The 13,647-nt window shown below is 46.2% G+C and overlaps 1 pseudogene and 1 gene segment (V, D, J or C); both read left to right on the top strand.

The window, feature by feature from the left end:
• The window catches only part of LOC148517958 (immunoglobulin lambda-1 light chain-like), a 91,745-nt pseudogene that overhangs the window by 55,134 nt on the left and 22,964 nt on the right, over nucleotides 1-13,647 (top strand). The window lies entirely within an intron of this gene.
• Nucleotides 1-13,647, top strand: part of LOC148517959 (immunoglobulin lambda variable 5-45-like) — a 34,543-nt gene that overhangs the window by 2,495 nt on the left and 18,401 nt on the right. Inside the window, 1 exon segment of the V gene segment in view lies at nucleotides 6,620-6,625. Coding sequence covers nucleotides 6,620-6,625 — 6 coding nt within the window.

Below are 13,647 nucleotides of genomic sequence, written 5' to 3'. Positions count from 1 at the left end.
AAGTATATTCTATCAGGATTTTCCCCTCTTTCTCTCTTCCTATCCTCAGACATCTCCACCATCATTATGGGTGGTTTCAATATCCCATTGACAGTCCACAATCTCCTCATGCCTCCAAACTACTCTCTTTAACCTCCTCTCTTGGCCTCTCCCAATGGACTGACTCCTCATCAGGAGGGCCACTGCCTTGATCTTGTATTCACCAGACTATGCTCAATTTCTGATTTCACTAATGCTCCTTTCCCTCTCTCAGATCACAACCTTATCACCTGCACACTCTCCTCCATTACATCAACCTCAATGTCATTAAAATCAACCAAACCTCCTGAAACCTGCAGAAAAATGAATGCTATTAATTTTCAACAACTATCCACCTCTCTACAACAACTACTCTCACTAATTTCTACATTCACTTCTCCTGAGACTGCTGCATCACACCTGAACCAGATTCTAGAAAAAGCCCTCGATGAAGTAGCTCCAGCTACCCATCACACACCACATAGACTTAGACGTCAACCATGGAATTCTAAAGACATCTACAAAAACTCTCACGTAAAGTAGAACGTCAGTGGCATAAGTCTCGTATTCCAAGTGACTTCCTAACATATAAGATTATCTACAACTCTTATCTACAACTCTTATCGTAATGCTCTGGACGCTGCCAAACAAACATATTTTCAATCTGTAATCTCTGCTCAAGCTTCTAACTCCAAGCGACTTTTTAATACATTTAAACTGCTTCTAAACCCCTCCCTCACCCAACCCACCTGCTACTATCTGTGCACAAAATCTTCCTGTTTCATGTAGAGATGAGCGGATCCAGTTCCCTGAGAACCGGACCCTCACGAACTTCAGGGATTCGGGGCGATCCAAGGCGCAAAGCAAAACCTTGTGATCCTCTGTCGGATCTCATAGACCATCGTGACCATCGGGGCTTACGACGAGACCCTAGGGTAGGGTCTCACTTGTCGTAAGCCCCGGAGAGCTTTCCATGGGAACGCCTCTGTTCGGGCTGCCACCCCCCCGGCCCGCCTTCCAAACGAGGCGAGCTGTCAATCAACATCGACAGCTTTTGGAAAGAGACCCGCTACGACGGGCACTGTCGGTCATAGTGGGTCTCACGCATGCGCACGAAGGAGCCGGCTCACTCGTGCGCATGCGCACTGGACAAACATCGAGGCGGCCGTGCGGTCGTAGACCATACGGCCGCCTCTGAATGAAGCCCTTAGACTCTCCTGGGGATTTGTGATATCTGACAATGCCACCAATATTGTGCGGGCATTACATCTGGGCAAATTCCAGCACGTCCCATGTTTTGCTCACACAATAAATTTGGTGGTGAATAATTTTCTGAAAAACAACAAGGGCGTGCAGGAGACGCTTTGGGTGTCCCGAAAAATTATGGGCCACTTTCGCTATTCAGCGACTGCGTAACGAAGACTGGAGCACCAGCAAACACTCTTAAACCTGCCCTGCCATCACTTGAAGCAGGAGGTTGTGACATGGTGGAACTCAACCCTCTATATGCTTCAGAGGATGGAGGAGCAGCAAAAGGCCATTCAAGCCTTTACATCCACCTATGACATAGGCAAAAAAGGGGGTATGCACCTGACTCAAGCGCAGTGGTGAATGATTTCCGTGTTGTGCAAGGTTCTCCAGCCCTTCAAACTTGCCACACGTGAAGTCAGTTCAGACACTGCTAACTTGAGTCAGGTCATTCCCCTCATCAGGCTTTTGCAGAAGCAGCTGAAGAAAGTGAAGGAGGAGCTGAGATGGAGCAATTCCGCTCAGTATGTGGGACTTGTGGATGAAGCCCTTCATTCGCTTTCCCAGGATTCGAGGGTGGTCAATCTGTTGAAATCAGACCACTACATTTTGGCCACCGTGCTTGATTCTAGGTGGTGTCTCTCTTTCCGGCGGACGCATGTCTGCAGAAGTGCAAAGACCTGCTGGTGAAAACACTATCAGCTGAAGCGGAACGTGACACGTCAACAGCTCCTTCTTCATTTTCTCCCGCAACTGGGGCTGCCAGGAAACAACTTAGATATCCTAACCAACCCGCTGGAGGTGACGCAAGGCAGGCAGGACCAAGTTTGGACAACTGGTCCGGACTGAAGGACCTGCCAACAATTTCTGATATGTCTACTGTCACTGCATATGATACTGTCACCGTTGACAGAATGGTGGAGGATTATATCGGTGACAGCATCCAAGTAGGCATGTTAGACAGTCCATACCAGTACTGGCAGGAATAAGAGGCAATTTGGAGGCCCCTGTACAAACTGGCTCTATTTTACCTAAATTGCCCCTCAACCAATGTGTACTCCAAAAGAATTTTTAGTGCGGCCGGGAACCGTATCAGCGAAAGGCGTAGGAGGTTGCTTCCACAAAACGTGGAGAAGATGATGTTCATCAAAATTAATTATCAATTCTTCTGGGAAGACCAGCCTCCAGAAAGTACAGAGGGACCTTTGGTGGTGGTTTCCAGTGGGGACGAATTAGTACTCTGTGAGGATGAAGATGTACACAACACTGATGAGGGTGAGGAATCGGTGGATGAGGAGGATGAGGACGACATCTTGCCTCTGTAGAGCCAGTTTGTGCAGGGACAGATTAATTGCCAGCTTGTTTTGTGGGGGCCCAAACGAACCAATCATTTCACCCACAGTCATGTGACACACCCTGTCGCTGAAATGATTGGTTTGTTAAAGTGTGCATGTCCTGTTTATACAACATAAGGGTGGGTGGGAGGGCCCAAGGACAATTCCATCTTGCACCTGTTTTTGTTCTTTGATTTATGTACTCTTTGGGGACTGGTTTTTCAAACTGCCATCCTGTCTGCCACTTCAGTGCCACTCCTAGAAAACACGGAAGGGTGGTTTTGGCAAAACCAATCCAGATCCAAAACACGAAGAAAGATCCAGATCCAAAATCAAAACACGAAAAGTGGCTGGTGCACACCCCTAATCTATACCACCTCTCTTGGCAAACTAATCCGCTCTTTTGGATTTCAGTACCATCTGCATGCGGATGATATTCAAATCTACCTATCCTCCCCAGATTTATCAACATCTGTATTGGTCCGAGTCACTGAATGTCTTTCTGCCATTTCATCTTGGATTAATTATATTTCCTCCGGCCAATATCAGTTACCAACCTGATCTCTCTATCACTGTTGATAAATAGTGTTGATAAATAATTTTTGCCACATAAATTGTCATTAAGAATAGCCAATACAAATTTTCTATTAAGAAATAAATATGATGTAGTCTTAATTCAGGTTGATTTAAGGGAAGACTCGTCTAATCTCTCTTTTTTTAAGTCTTGTTATATCCCTTTTCTTTTTAACCCATGTAACAATAATGGTTATATTTTATTACAAATTCACTAACTTATATTTCACTTTCATACATTATAAATGAGTGCCCCCAAAAAGGGATTTTCTTTTCTAGCTCTAGTCTAGAAGTTATTGGGACATATTGTACTCTGCAAGGCACTAGATGATTTACACTTACAAAACTGAGTAGATCAATTCTCAGTGGCCTCAATTATATAAATCATATTATACTTCATGAGGATTAAGAACAGTTATATTACTGGGCTCTCCAAGCTTATTCTTTTCTTTATTTAACAATCAAAAATATTTGGTATACGGTCAAACATTTATTGGCTGATGTAGAGAAGTTGGTAACTTGGGCTTAATTCTTAAAATAAATAATAACCAAAAAATACTGTATTTTTTCAACCCGCATGCAGAACCATACACATATCAAAATGCCTTTATATCTGTAGAATAGAGAACGTTTCTTGTTGGCAACAAGTCATCATCTTCATCAGGATATATTTGCACCTTACTCCTAGCAGGCATAATCACGTTCTGCCTTTACCGTACAATTGCATACAGCATAAGATGTCCTGTTCAGTTGCTCATATATACAAAATACAGTACATATACAGGGCCTGATTCAGAGCCGGACGCTATTTGCGCTCGCTCGTTCAGAAAAAGGGGCTGGCTATTTAAATTGAGCACTCGCTCTTTACTGTCTGTTGACGCCTCTATGTCTGAGCGAGCGTCCGAAACATGCGCTCGCTATTTTGTAAAGACGCCCCTTGGCCGTTCGCATCATACGTCATCTCCGCTATTTATTAGATTAATTGAGTATATCGAAAGGCGTATGAACTGCTCGCTATTCTTGTGGTAGCATTTTCCTACCGCAATCATGCGAGCAGTGCAGGCTAAAAGACAACCAAGTGACGTGGTCGATGACGCTGCTTTGTTAATTATGCACACCCTTAAAACGCCCGTTTTGACTGTTTGGCACGCCTGCGTTCGGATCTCCACTCCCCGTTTTCAAGCACCTTCCCCTGTTACCACAAACGCCTCATCCTGTCACTCAAATTAGCAGGCACTCGCTATTTTGCGAGCACACGATTTCCGACCACACTGACTGGTTGGCGCATGCGCATTATGACCCATACGCATGCGCAGATGTGCGAACATCGCTCGGAGCGAACGAGCGGCCGCTTACGAGCGGCTCTGAATCAGGCCCACAGTACATTGTAGTGGCAGAGTTGGGATATCCTTCATATACCAACTCTTCAGGCAGTGTGTAGTGATAGAGCAGGAAGGCTGCAACAGTGTTTCATAGATATTGTCTGGGACGCTTTGCAGGTTCAGCGTTTGCTGATATTGAGAGTTTGCAGGAGGCCCTGCTGCACATTGTAGCCATTACTGGGCTGCGCTTGCGTAGCTTGAAAGTCTCACATATACAGTAGCTGTGAAGAGGCCCAGAGGTAAAGTTCTCATAGATGCAATCACTTTACTTCTTCCTGATTATCGGGACAGGCCTTTATCAGAGCCTGTGTCCAGGTGATTCAAATTGGTATATTTGAACAAATAAAAAATCTTTATTGCTGTGATATGCAGCAATAAGGATTCTAAATATTTGGGGGCACACTGCATTTTATAATAAATATGTCCCCTATAGAGAACAGTGGGCCTGATTCAGACCCACTCGCGAGCGCTGAGCGCTCGCAAGCGGGTCGATGGTGCCCTAGTGCGCATGCGCATGACGGAGGGAGCTCCGTCATGCGCATGCGCGAGACCCGAATAACGACGGGGTAGCCGTCGTTATGGGTCTCGCATCAAAGGGGGCGTGCTGTCGATGTTGATTGACATCACGCCCCCTTTGGTGGGCGTGCCGGGGGCGTGGCTGCCAGACGGAGGCGTTCCCATGGGAACGCCTACCGTCTGGGTCCGGCACCACTGACATCACTAGTGATGTCAGTGGGAGTGCTTTTGGCTCTGATAGAGCCAAAATCACTCCAGGGCTTGCGGTCACCGAGACCCTACCGCAGGGTCTCGTCGCAAGCCCGATGGTCGCGATGGTCTTTTTGGCCGCTCGCATATGCTGTGGGTGGTCACCCACAGCTATGCGAGTGGCCAGGACACCGCTCCAAGTTTAGGTAGGTGGGCCCTGATTCAGAGCGAGCGCTCTGGTCAGAGCGTCCAGCTCTGAATCAGGCCCAGTATCCAAAGCAGCAGGGAGATGGTGCATAGAATCATATGTGCATACTCCTCAATAGAAACACAAAAGCAACATTTACTATTAAATAAATAAATTAAAGCCACAAAGTAACTACTTTTTTCAAATACTTGGACGTACTTTTAAGCTTACAGTACTATACAGAGTTGATCCTACCGCTAGACCCGAGAGCTGGGCAACAGAATCCATCTCCAGTGTGACCCCAAACATTGGTAGTTAAAATGCCGTGGTAACGTTCATCCCATTTTCCCCAAGATAGTCCCATTTTTTACATTCTAATATCCACCCCATCAGTTTGCAATTATGTCTCGTTCTCCGACAATGTTACAGATTTTAACATTGAGCTAGTTGTAACCCCCCTTTTTACCTCTGTAAAGGGTCACCAGGTTACTAAAATCCTTACTCTCTAATATTTTCTTACCTTTAATCTCCTGTTAAGTGGTGTATCTTTTTTCTATCAGTGCCTCCACCCAAGTATCGGCAGTTTAGGCTTGCTGGGGTAAGCGTACCAATACGAAAAGTAACATTTATGTTCCAATTGGGTTATGCATAAATAATCTAGGGTGACCTAAAAACTTATAGCAGTTAAGTTATGAATTCAGACCTGTTCTTGTCTCCTTTTGTGTCACCAAGCTTACCAGTCCCCTTCAAGCAAATAATACACTTTAACCATACTTGCCTACCCTCCCGATTTGGTCGGGAGCCTCCCGAAAATCGTGTGCCACTCCCGACCACCCGGAAGACTAGGCAAGTCTCCCAGAACTAGCCGCAGCCAGCCAGTACCCTCCATTGCTGGCCACTTAGTATGCAGTCCGGGGGATCAGATGACGCGATTCCAGTTAAATCGCGTCATCGAAGCCCCGCCCCCCGCAGTACAGTGCCTGTATTACGGACTCTGCACAGCGGGGGGGCCAAGATGACGTGATTAAGCCGCCACGCCCCCCGCTCCGCCCACCTGCTGTGTACAGAGTGTCGTCCAGGCTGTCCCCTCCCGGATGGGACAGCCTAAAAGTCGTCAAGTATGACTTTAAATATAGTTACACAGTTTCATATTCGTTTTTCTTATGAAATAGTAACCAGTACTTCCATATACATGACAGAAATGACATATACAGTCAGTACATATTTATACTTGAATTTTAACTGAACAAAGTAATTCTTAAGTTCAAGAGATCTATAATAAAGCTCTAATGGTTAAAAGCTTAGTGCAACGTTGAGTGCAGTGTCTTCTTGTCTCCTATGTTATATTATACTGTAAATCCGGTATTGCAAAAGTTCTTTCAAATATAATGGTGTTATTCATACACCTTAAAGTTGCACTGGTATATGATATTGATAGCCAGTTAGATAACTGTTCCCCTTAGAGTCAATGTTCAATGGGTCATGCAATAGTCACTTTAAAAGATTAATTTTTATCCCCCTAATGCTACCCATCCACTAGGCGATTAAACCTAGAGATGGAGGGATAACGCCGGTCGTTATCGCTCCATCACTGGTAATCGCCCGCAAATCGGGCAGTAAAAGGTTAAAAACGACCAACGATGCGCGTGCCCGCTGGTCGTTTTTAACATCTATCATCGCCCGAACATAACAGTCAACCTGACGACTGCCGTCAGGTTGCCATGTTCGGGGATGAACCCGCCACCACAAAGCAGAGTGTCAAGAGAGGGAGCGCTGTCACTCACTGTCTAGAGGGACGCTGCTGCCATGGAATGTCCGCTGCTGGGAGCCGCTGCCAGAGACCAGTGCCCTGCTGACTCTGCCCGTCATCACCGAGGACTGCTGCCCGTCACCACCGAGGACTGCTGCCCGCCACCGCCGAGGACTGCTGCCCGTCACCGCCGAGGACTGCTGCCCGCCATCGCCGAGGACTGCTGCCCGTCACCGCCGAGGATCCGGGAGGAAGACCTCTCCAAACTTCTCCAGATGTAATCGTGCCGTCGTCCCCACATCGCCTAGTGGATGGGCACCTTAACTGTTTTATGGATGTTCACACAGAGACAAATATAAAACACACATCCACTTGTAGATATAGTTCAAAAACAGTTGACAATTACTGATGAAACAAAATCAGCAGATGTAAAAGTCATAAAATAAGACTAAAATGTATCTACTTAAATGGCCACAAGTATCCTCCATTTTGAGCTGCTGTAACATAGGGTCTCCTGCTCAGTGAATCTCTCTAGTAAAAGCTGAGCTGCCTCACCCTGGAAACGGTCAGCTGACCTAATGACAGAAAACATGGGACGGCCTATTACTGCATCTCCTCAGTTCTCCCCCAAACATCTTCTTATATAAGAATATTTGGGGGAATGCAGTATAAGTTATGGCTTCAGTAGTGGGAGTACTCTTACTGCTCCCGTAGTCAGTTATACTATTAGGTTCAATGCCTCCAGCTCACTTATGAAGCACAGCTATTGATGCAGGTGATAAAGGTATGCCTGATAGCTATTGAGTGTAGTGTAGTTTGGATTAATAACTATGGGCTTGGCACTACTGCCACTGCCCACATACATGAAGACACCCTTCTAGCAGCTTTTCTTGAAGTACGGAGGTCCTCCTCTTTACAAACAGCTGACTGGTGCCTATGATGTCAGCCTCCACTATGCTGTACAGCAAGACCCTGCTGGTAACTCTGATGGCTGCATACAGAAACACCCTGGACTGGTGAGCTGGGAACTCTGCTGACAGCTGCAGCTGCTCTCATAGCTCCGGCTGTGACGGGTTCCCTCTCCGGCTCCACCCCCCGTGTGCCCGGCAGCCTAACACCGCTCTGCCGCTCAGGACACAGTTCTCTCTCAACTTGGTCCCTCTTTCCCTGTCAGGGACCAAATCACTCCCATCCGTATCACTCCGCCCCTTCTTCTCTAGTGCACGTGCATCCCACACACTGGGGCACATCCTCACCACAGAGAAAAAAGTTCCACATAACCCGATATATAAATACATTAAATATATATATCATGAATCACAATACTGAATTATAAATACATGACACACAGATTGGGACGCTGTGTCTATAAATCACGCAGCACGGCATCTCCAGCCCAGTGTGTAACAAATCACTTGTGGCATGGATAGCTTGCAGCAGGTCGTCCCCTACTATACATTCTTGAATCCCAGGCAGTAAGGGGGCAGGGCTGTCTGTACAAGTACTTTCTAAAGCATATTGACCACTGCTACATAAGAGTGCACACTGCACAAACCCCTCTGGATCTGCTCTGGTCTGGTCAGCAGCTGTGGCCCCTCTCTGCTTGCAGACCCAGCATACCCGTACCCTCGTTAAGATGCAAAGGCCCATGGGAGGTTCTGCTGTGGCTGGCTGGCTGGCTGCACAGGCACAGCAGCCCTCCCACGGCCATATTAGAAAAGTTTAATGTGCAGAAACTCCGTCCAAGTCCTGACCGGCACTGCCTGATTGGAATCGAGCTCCGATCGTGGCAGCCGCGGCACAGTCCGGCCAGGCAGGAATTATGAACGGCCGGCGGAGCAGAGGGGGACATGGGACCGGCCCAGCAGGAAGTGTCCCGCTTTTCCGGTTGCCCAATCAGCCCCTGGAGCTAGCTGTCAAATAAAACAAAGCATACAGTAATGAAAACTAAAAAACTTTTATGATTAGAACAGCAGTTTTCACTGGTGGAATGCACTGCAGGGGTACCCAGAACCCTCACCCCAACATACGCGAGAGCAGGAACCATGTTATAAAACCCTGTCCCCTCAAGGCAAAATGCGGGTCATTGGGGAGGAGACAAAGCCAATATGACCTAATTCCAGGTGAATCGTTGACCGCGGGTCACTATAGTCGTCAGTGAGTTGGGAGCCACTTTGAATCCATAAGGAAAGAAGGTGAATGTGCTGCTCTGCTTACCCAGGTGGGATTCAACTACCCAGTACTGATCACATACAGTACATAAAGAATTTTGATTCTTTTGAATATCTCAGGTGCTAATCTGCCATCTTTTGCTGAGAACCAAGTGTTTCCTAAGAATATCCATCGTTCCAGTATATCTGAGACCAATTGGAACTTACAATATGTATTCCTTTATGTGAAGGCACAAAGATTAACCCCTGAAGAAGTCTCCAAGGAGACGAAATGCGTAGGGTAACTGTGTTTTTGATCCTAATTTGGTGACTACATCACTACAAATACATGCTTTAAACCTAAGGGTGAATTGTCAAAGTTCAAATGTGGAACCCTGTAAACCTAATCAGCACCATCTAAAATTGTATTGGTACTGTACAAAATGTTTTTATTGTAATAAATTGTATTATGTTTTTATAAGGGTGTCAACAGCTTTTTGTCCACAAAAACCACTAGGTTTTTATATGTGAATGTTTTATACTTCAATAGTAGTATGCTGAAGTGTTTATCCAGTACAGCCTTTTCTTAATTCTCCAGTATAAACTGCAAAGTTACTCAAGCGCTCTCTAACAGACCTTTATATATATATCTGGAAAGTATTCACAGCGCGTCACTTTTTCCACATTTTGTTATGTTACAGCCTTATTCCAAAATGGAATAAATTAATTTTTGTACTCAAAATTCTACACACAATACCCCATAATGACAACGTGTAAAAAGTTTTTTTGAGATTTTTGTAAATTTTATTAAAAAAACTAAAACTAAGAAATCACAAGTACATAAGTATTCACAATCTTTGCTCAATACTGTCAGGTTTGATGTACTGGAATCCCCTTGTGAGGGGTTGTGATGGTGGTGTTGGAAGAATTCGGGGAACTGGCTTGGATATCAGGGCTCCTCATCTACAGGTCTTGGTTGTTGATGAGACCTGGTCAAAGGTGCGGAGTCTAACCTACAGGGAGGTTTTCGCCAGTGACCCCTCCAAGCAGGATATGGGATTAGCTGCTCCCTGCAGGCAGGTCACGATCCTTTGACCAGGTATCCGAGCCCTGTGGGAATAGAGACTCGAATATCAGTGACCCAAGGGAAGTGCCTAACAAAGGCACTATTACACCGGGAGATCCACCTGGAGATGATAGTTGTGGAGTATTTGTAATTAGCACTTGAGGTACACTGGAGTTGACACTCGAGGGAGACACAGGTAACGGTGCTCGGACGCACCTTGCACCACGGGGTGGCACTCGAGGGAGACACAGGTAATGACGTGAAGACGCCCTTTTGCACAATGAGGTAGCACTCGAAGGAGACACAGGTAATGGTGTGTGGATGCACTTTGCGCAATGAGATGGCACACGAGGTAGACCCTGGTATAAATGTGCAGACACACTTTTGCACTGCGGGGTGCACTCGAGGGAGACACTGGTATTAATGTGCAGACGCACTTTTGCACTGCAGGGTGCACTCGAGGGAGACACTGGTATTAATGTGCAGACGCACTTTTGCACTGCGGGGTGCACTTCGAGGGAGACACTGGTATTGATGTGCAGACACACTTTTGCACTGCAGGGTGCACTTGAGGGAGACACTGGTATTAATGTGCAGATGCACTTTTGCACTGCGGGGTGCACTTCGAGGGAGACACTGGTATTGATGTGCAGGCGCACTACTGCACTGCGGGTGCACTCGAGGGAGACACTGGTATTAATGTGCAGATGTACTACTGCACTGCGGGGTGCACTCAAGGGAGACACTGGTATTAATGTACAGATGCACTTTTGCACTCTGGGGTGAACTCGAGGGAGACACTGGTATTAATGTGCAGACACACTACTGCACTGCGGGGTGCACTAGAGGGAAACATTGGTATTAATGTGCAGGCAGGGATATAGGTCGCACTGCTGTTCACAAGAAAATACTGAAGACTTAGGCACACAGGCAGAGATGTTAGGTTGCACTGTTACTCACTGGAAAACACCGGAGGCTTAGGCACACAGGCAGAGATGTTATAGCACAGTCACTGGAAACAAAGCTCACAGGCTGAGATGTAATTAGCACTGCTACTCACAGGGAACACTTGCAGCTTGTAATCACAGAGGTGCAGCTGTGAGACACTCAGGACAACCTTGTAGCTGGAAATCACAGAACCAGCATGCACAGGTAGGGATGTTAATCACACTGGAACTTAGGCTTGGAATCCAAGGGAACCTGGAACAGAACTCAACTAGAACACTAGGAGTGACAATTTTTGATCAGACAACTTCCTGGAGTTCTGGGGGCGGATTTATACCCAGGGGTAGCAGATAATTGGAGCACTGCATCAGCTGACTGAGATCATGCTACCATTGGTTAGGAGGACTGTCACATGAGAAGAAACTGTCATGGCGGCACTCATGTTGGGAACTCTGATTCCCCAACACACACAGCTGACCATGGAAGTCCACAGGGCAGAAAGCACCTAAGGCAGAATACTCAGCATCTCGCCTATCACTGCACAAGGCGTCTGACCACAAGGAAGTCAGGGGAAGCAGGCACATAGGTTAGAGATAGCCGATCCTAGGCTGAACCCTGACAAATACTTTGTTGATGCACCTTTGGCATATTACAGCCTCAAGTCTTTTTGAATATGTTGCCACAAGCTTGGCACACCTATCTTTGGGCAGTTCACCCATTGCTCTTTGCAGCACCTCTCAAGCTCCATTGGGTTGGATGGGAAGCGTCAGTGCACAGCCATTTTCAGATCTCTCCAGAGATGTTCAATCAGATTCAAGTCTGGGCTCTGGCTGGGCCACTCAAGGACATTCACAGAGTTGTCCTGAAGCCACTCCTCTGATATCTTGGCTGTGCGCTTAGGGTCATTGTCCTGCTGAAAGATGAACTGTCGCCCCAGTCTGAGGTCAAGAGCACTCTGGAGCAGGTTTTCATCCAGGATGTCTCTGTACATTGCTGCATTCATCTTTCCCTCTATCCTGACTAGTCTCCCTGTTCCTGCTGCTGAAAAACATCCCCACAGCATAATGCTGCCACCACTATGTTTCACTGTAGGGATGGTATTGGCCTGGTGATGAGCGGTACCTTGCTTCCTCCAAACATAATGCCTGGCATTCACGCCAAAGAGTTCAATTTTTGTCTCATCATGGTCTGAGAATCCTTCAGGTGCATTTTGGCAAACTCCAGGCAGGCTGCCATGTGCTTTTTACTAAGGAGTGGCTTCCGTCTGGCCACTCGACCATACAGGCCTGATTGGTGGATTGCTGCAGAGATGGTTGTCCTTCTGGAAGGTTCTCCTCTCTAAACAGAGGAATGCTGTAGCTCTGTCAGAGTGACCATCGGGATCTTGGTCACCTCCCTGACTAGGGCCCTTTTCCCCTGATAGCTTAGTTTAGACGGCCGGCCAACTCTAGGAAGAGTCCTGGTGGTTCCGAACTTCTTCCATTTACGGATGATGGAGGCCACTGTGCTCATTGGGACCTTCAAAGCAGCAGATATTTTTCTGTACCCTTCCCCAGATTTGTGTCTTGAGACAATCCTGTCTCAAAGGTCTACAGACAATTCCTTGGACTTCATGCTTGGTTTGTGCTCTGACATGCACTGTCAAGTGTGGGACCTTATAATCGACAGGTGTATGCCTTTCAAAATCAAGTCCAATCAACTGAATTTACCATAGGTGGACTCCAACTAAGCTGTATGAACATCTCAAGGACGATCGGTGGAATCAGGATGCACCTGAGCTCAATTTTGAGCTTCATGGCAAAGGCTGTGAATACTTATGTACACGTGATTTCTTGTTTTTTTTTATTAAATTTGCAAAAATCTCAAATAAACTTTTTACACGTTGTCATTCGGGGTATTGTGTGTAGAATTTTGAGGACAAAAATGACTTTATTCCATTTTGGAATAAGACTGTAACATAACAAAATGTGGAAAAAGTGACGCGCTGTGAGTACTTTCCGGATTCACTGTGTATGTATGTATATATATATATATATATATATATTTATACAATCAGGTGCATAAATATTGGGACATTGACAGAATTTTCATATTTTGGCCTCTATTCACCACCACAATGGCTTTGAAATGAAACAAACAAGATATGCTTTAACTGCAGACTTTCAGATTTAATTTGAAGGTAATTACATCCAAATCAGGTGAACAGTGTAGGAATTACAACGGTTTCTATATGTGCCTCCCACTTTTTAAGGGGCCAAAAGTAATGGGACTATCAACTCAAAAGCGATT

This window comes from Taudactylus pleione, unplaced genomic scaffold (assembly GCF_031769625.1).
Source record: "Taudactylus pleione unplaced genomic scaffold, aTauple2 ptg000205l, whole genome shotgun sequence".
Lineage (NCBI taxonomy): Eukaryota > Metazoa > Chordata > Amphibia > Anura > Myobatrachidae > Taudactylus > Taudactylus pleione.
Note: the sequence above shows the minus strand (reverse complement) of the source record. Positions and strands in the feature narration are given on the sequence as shown.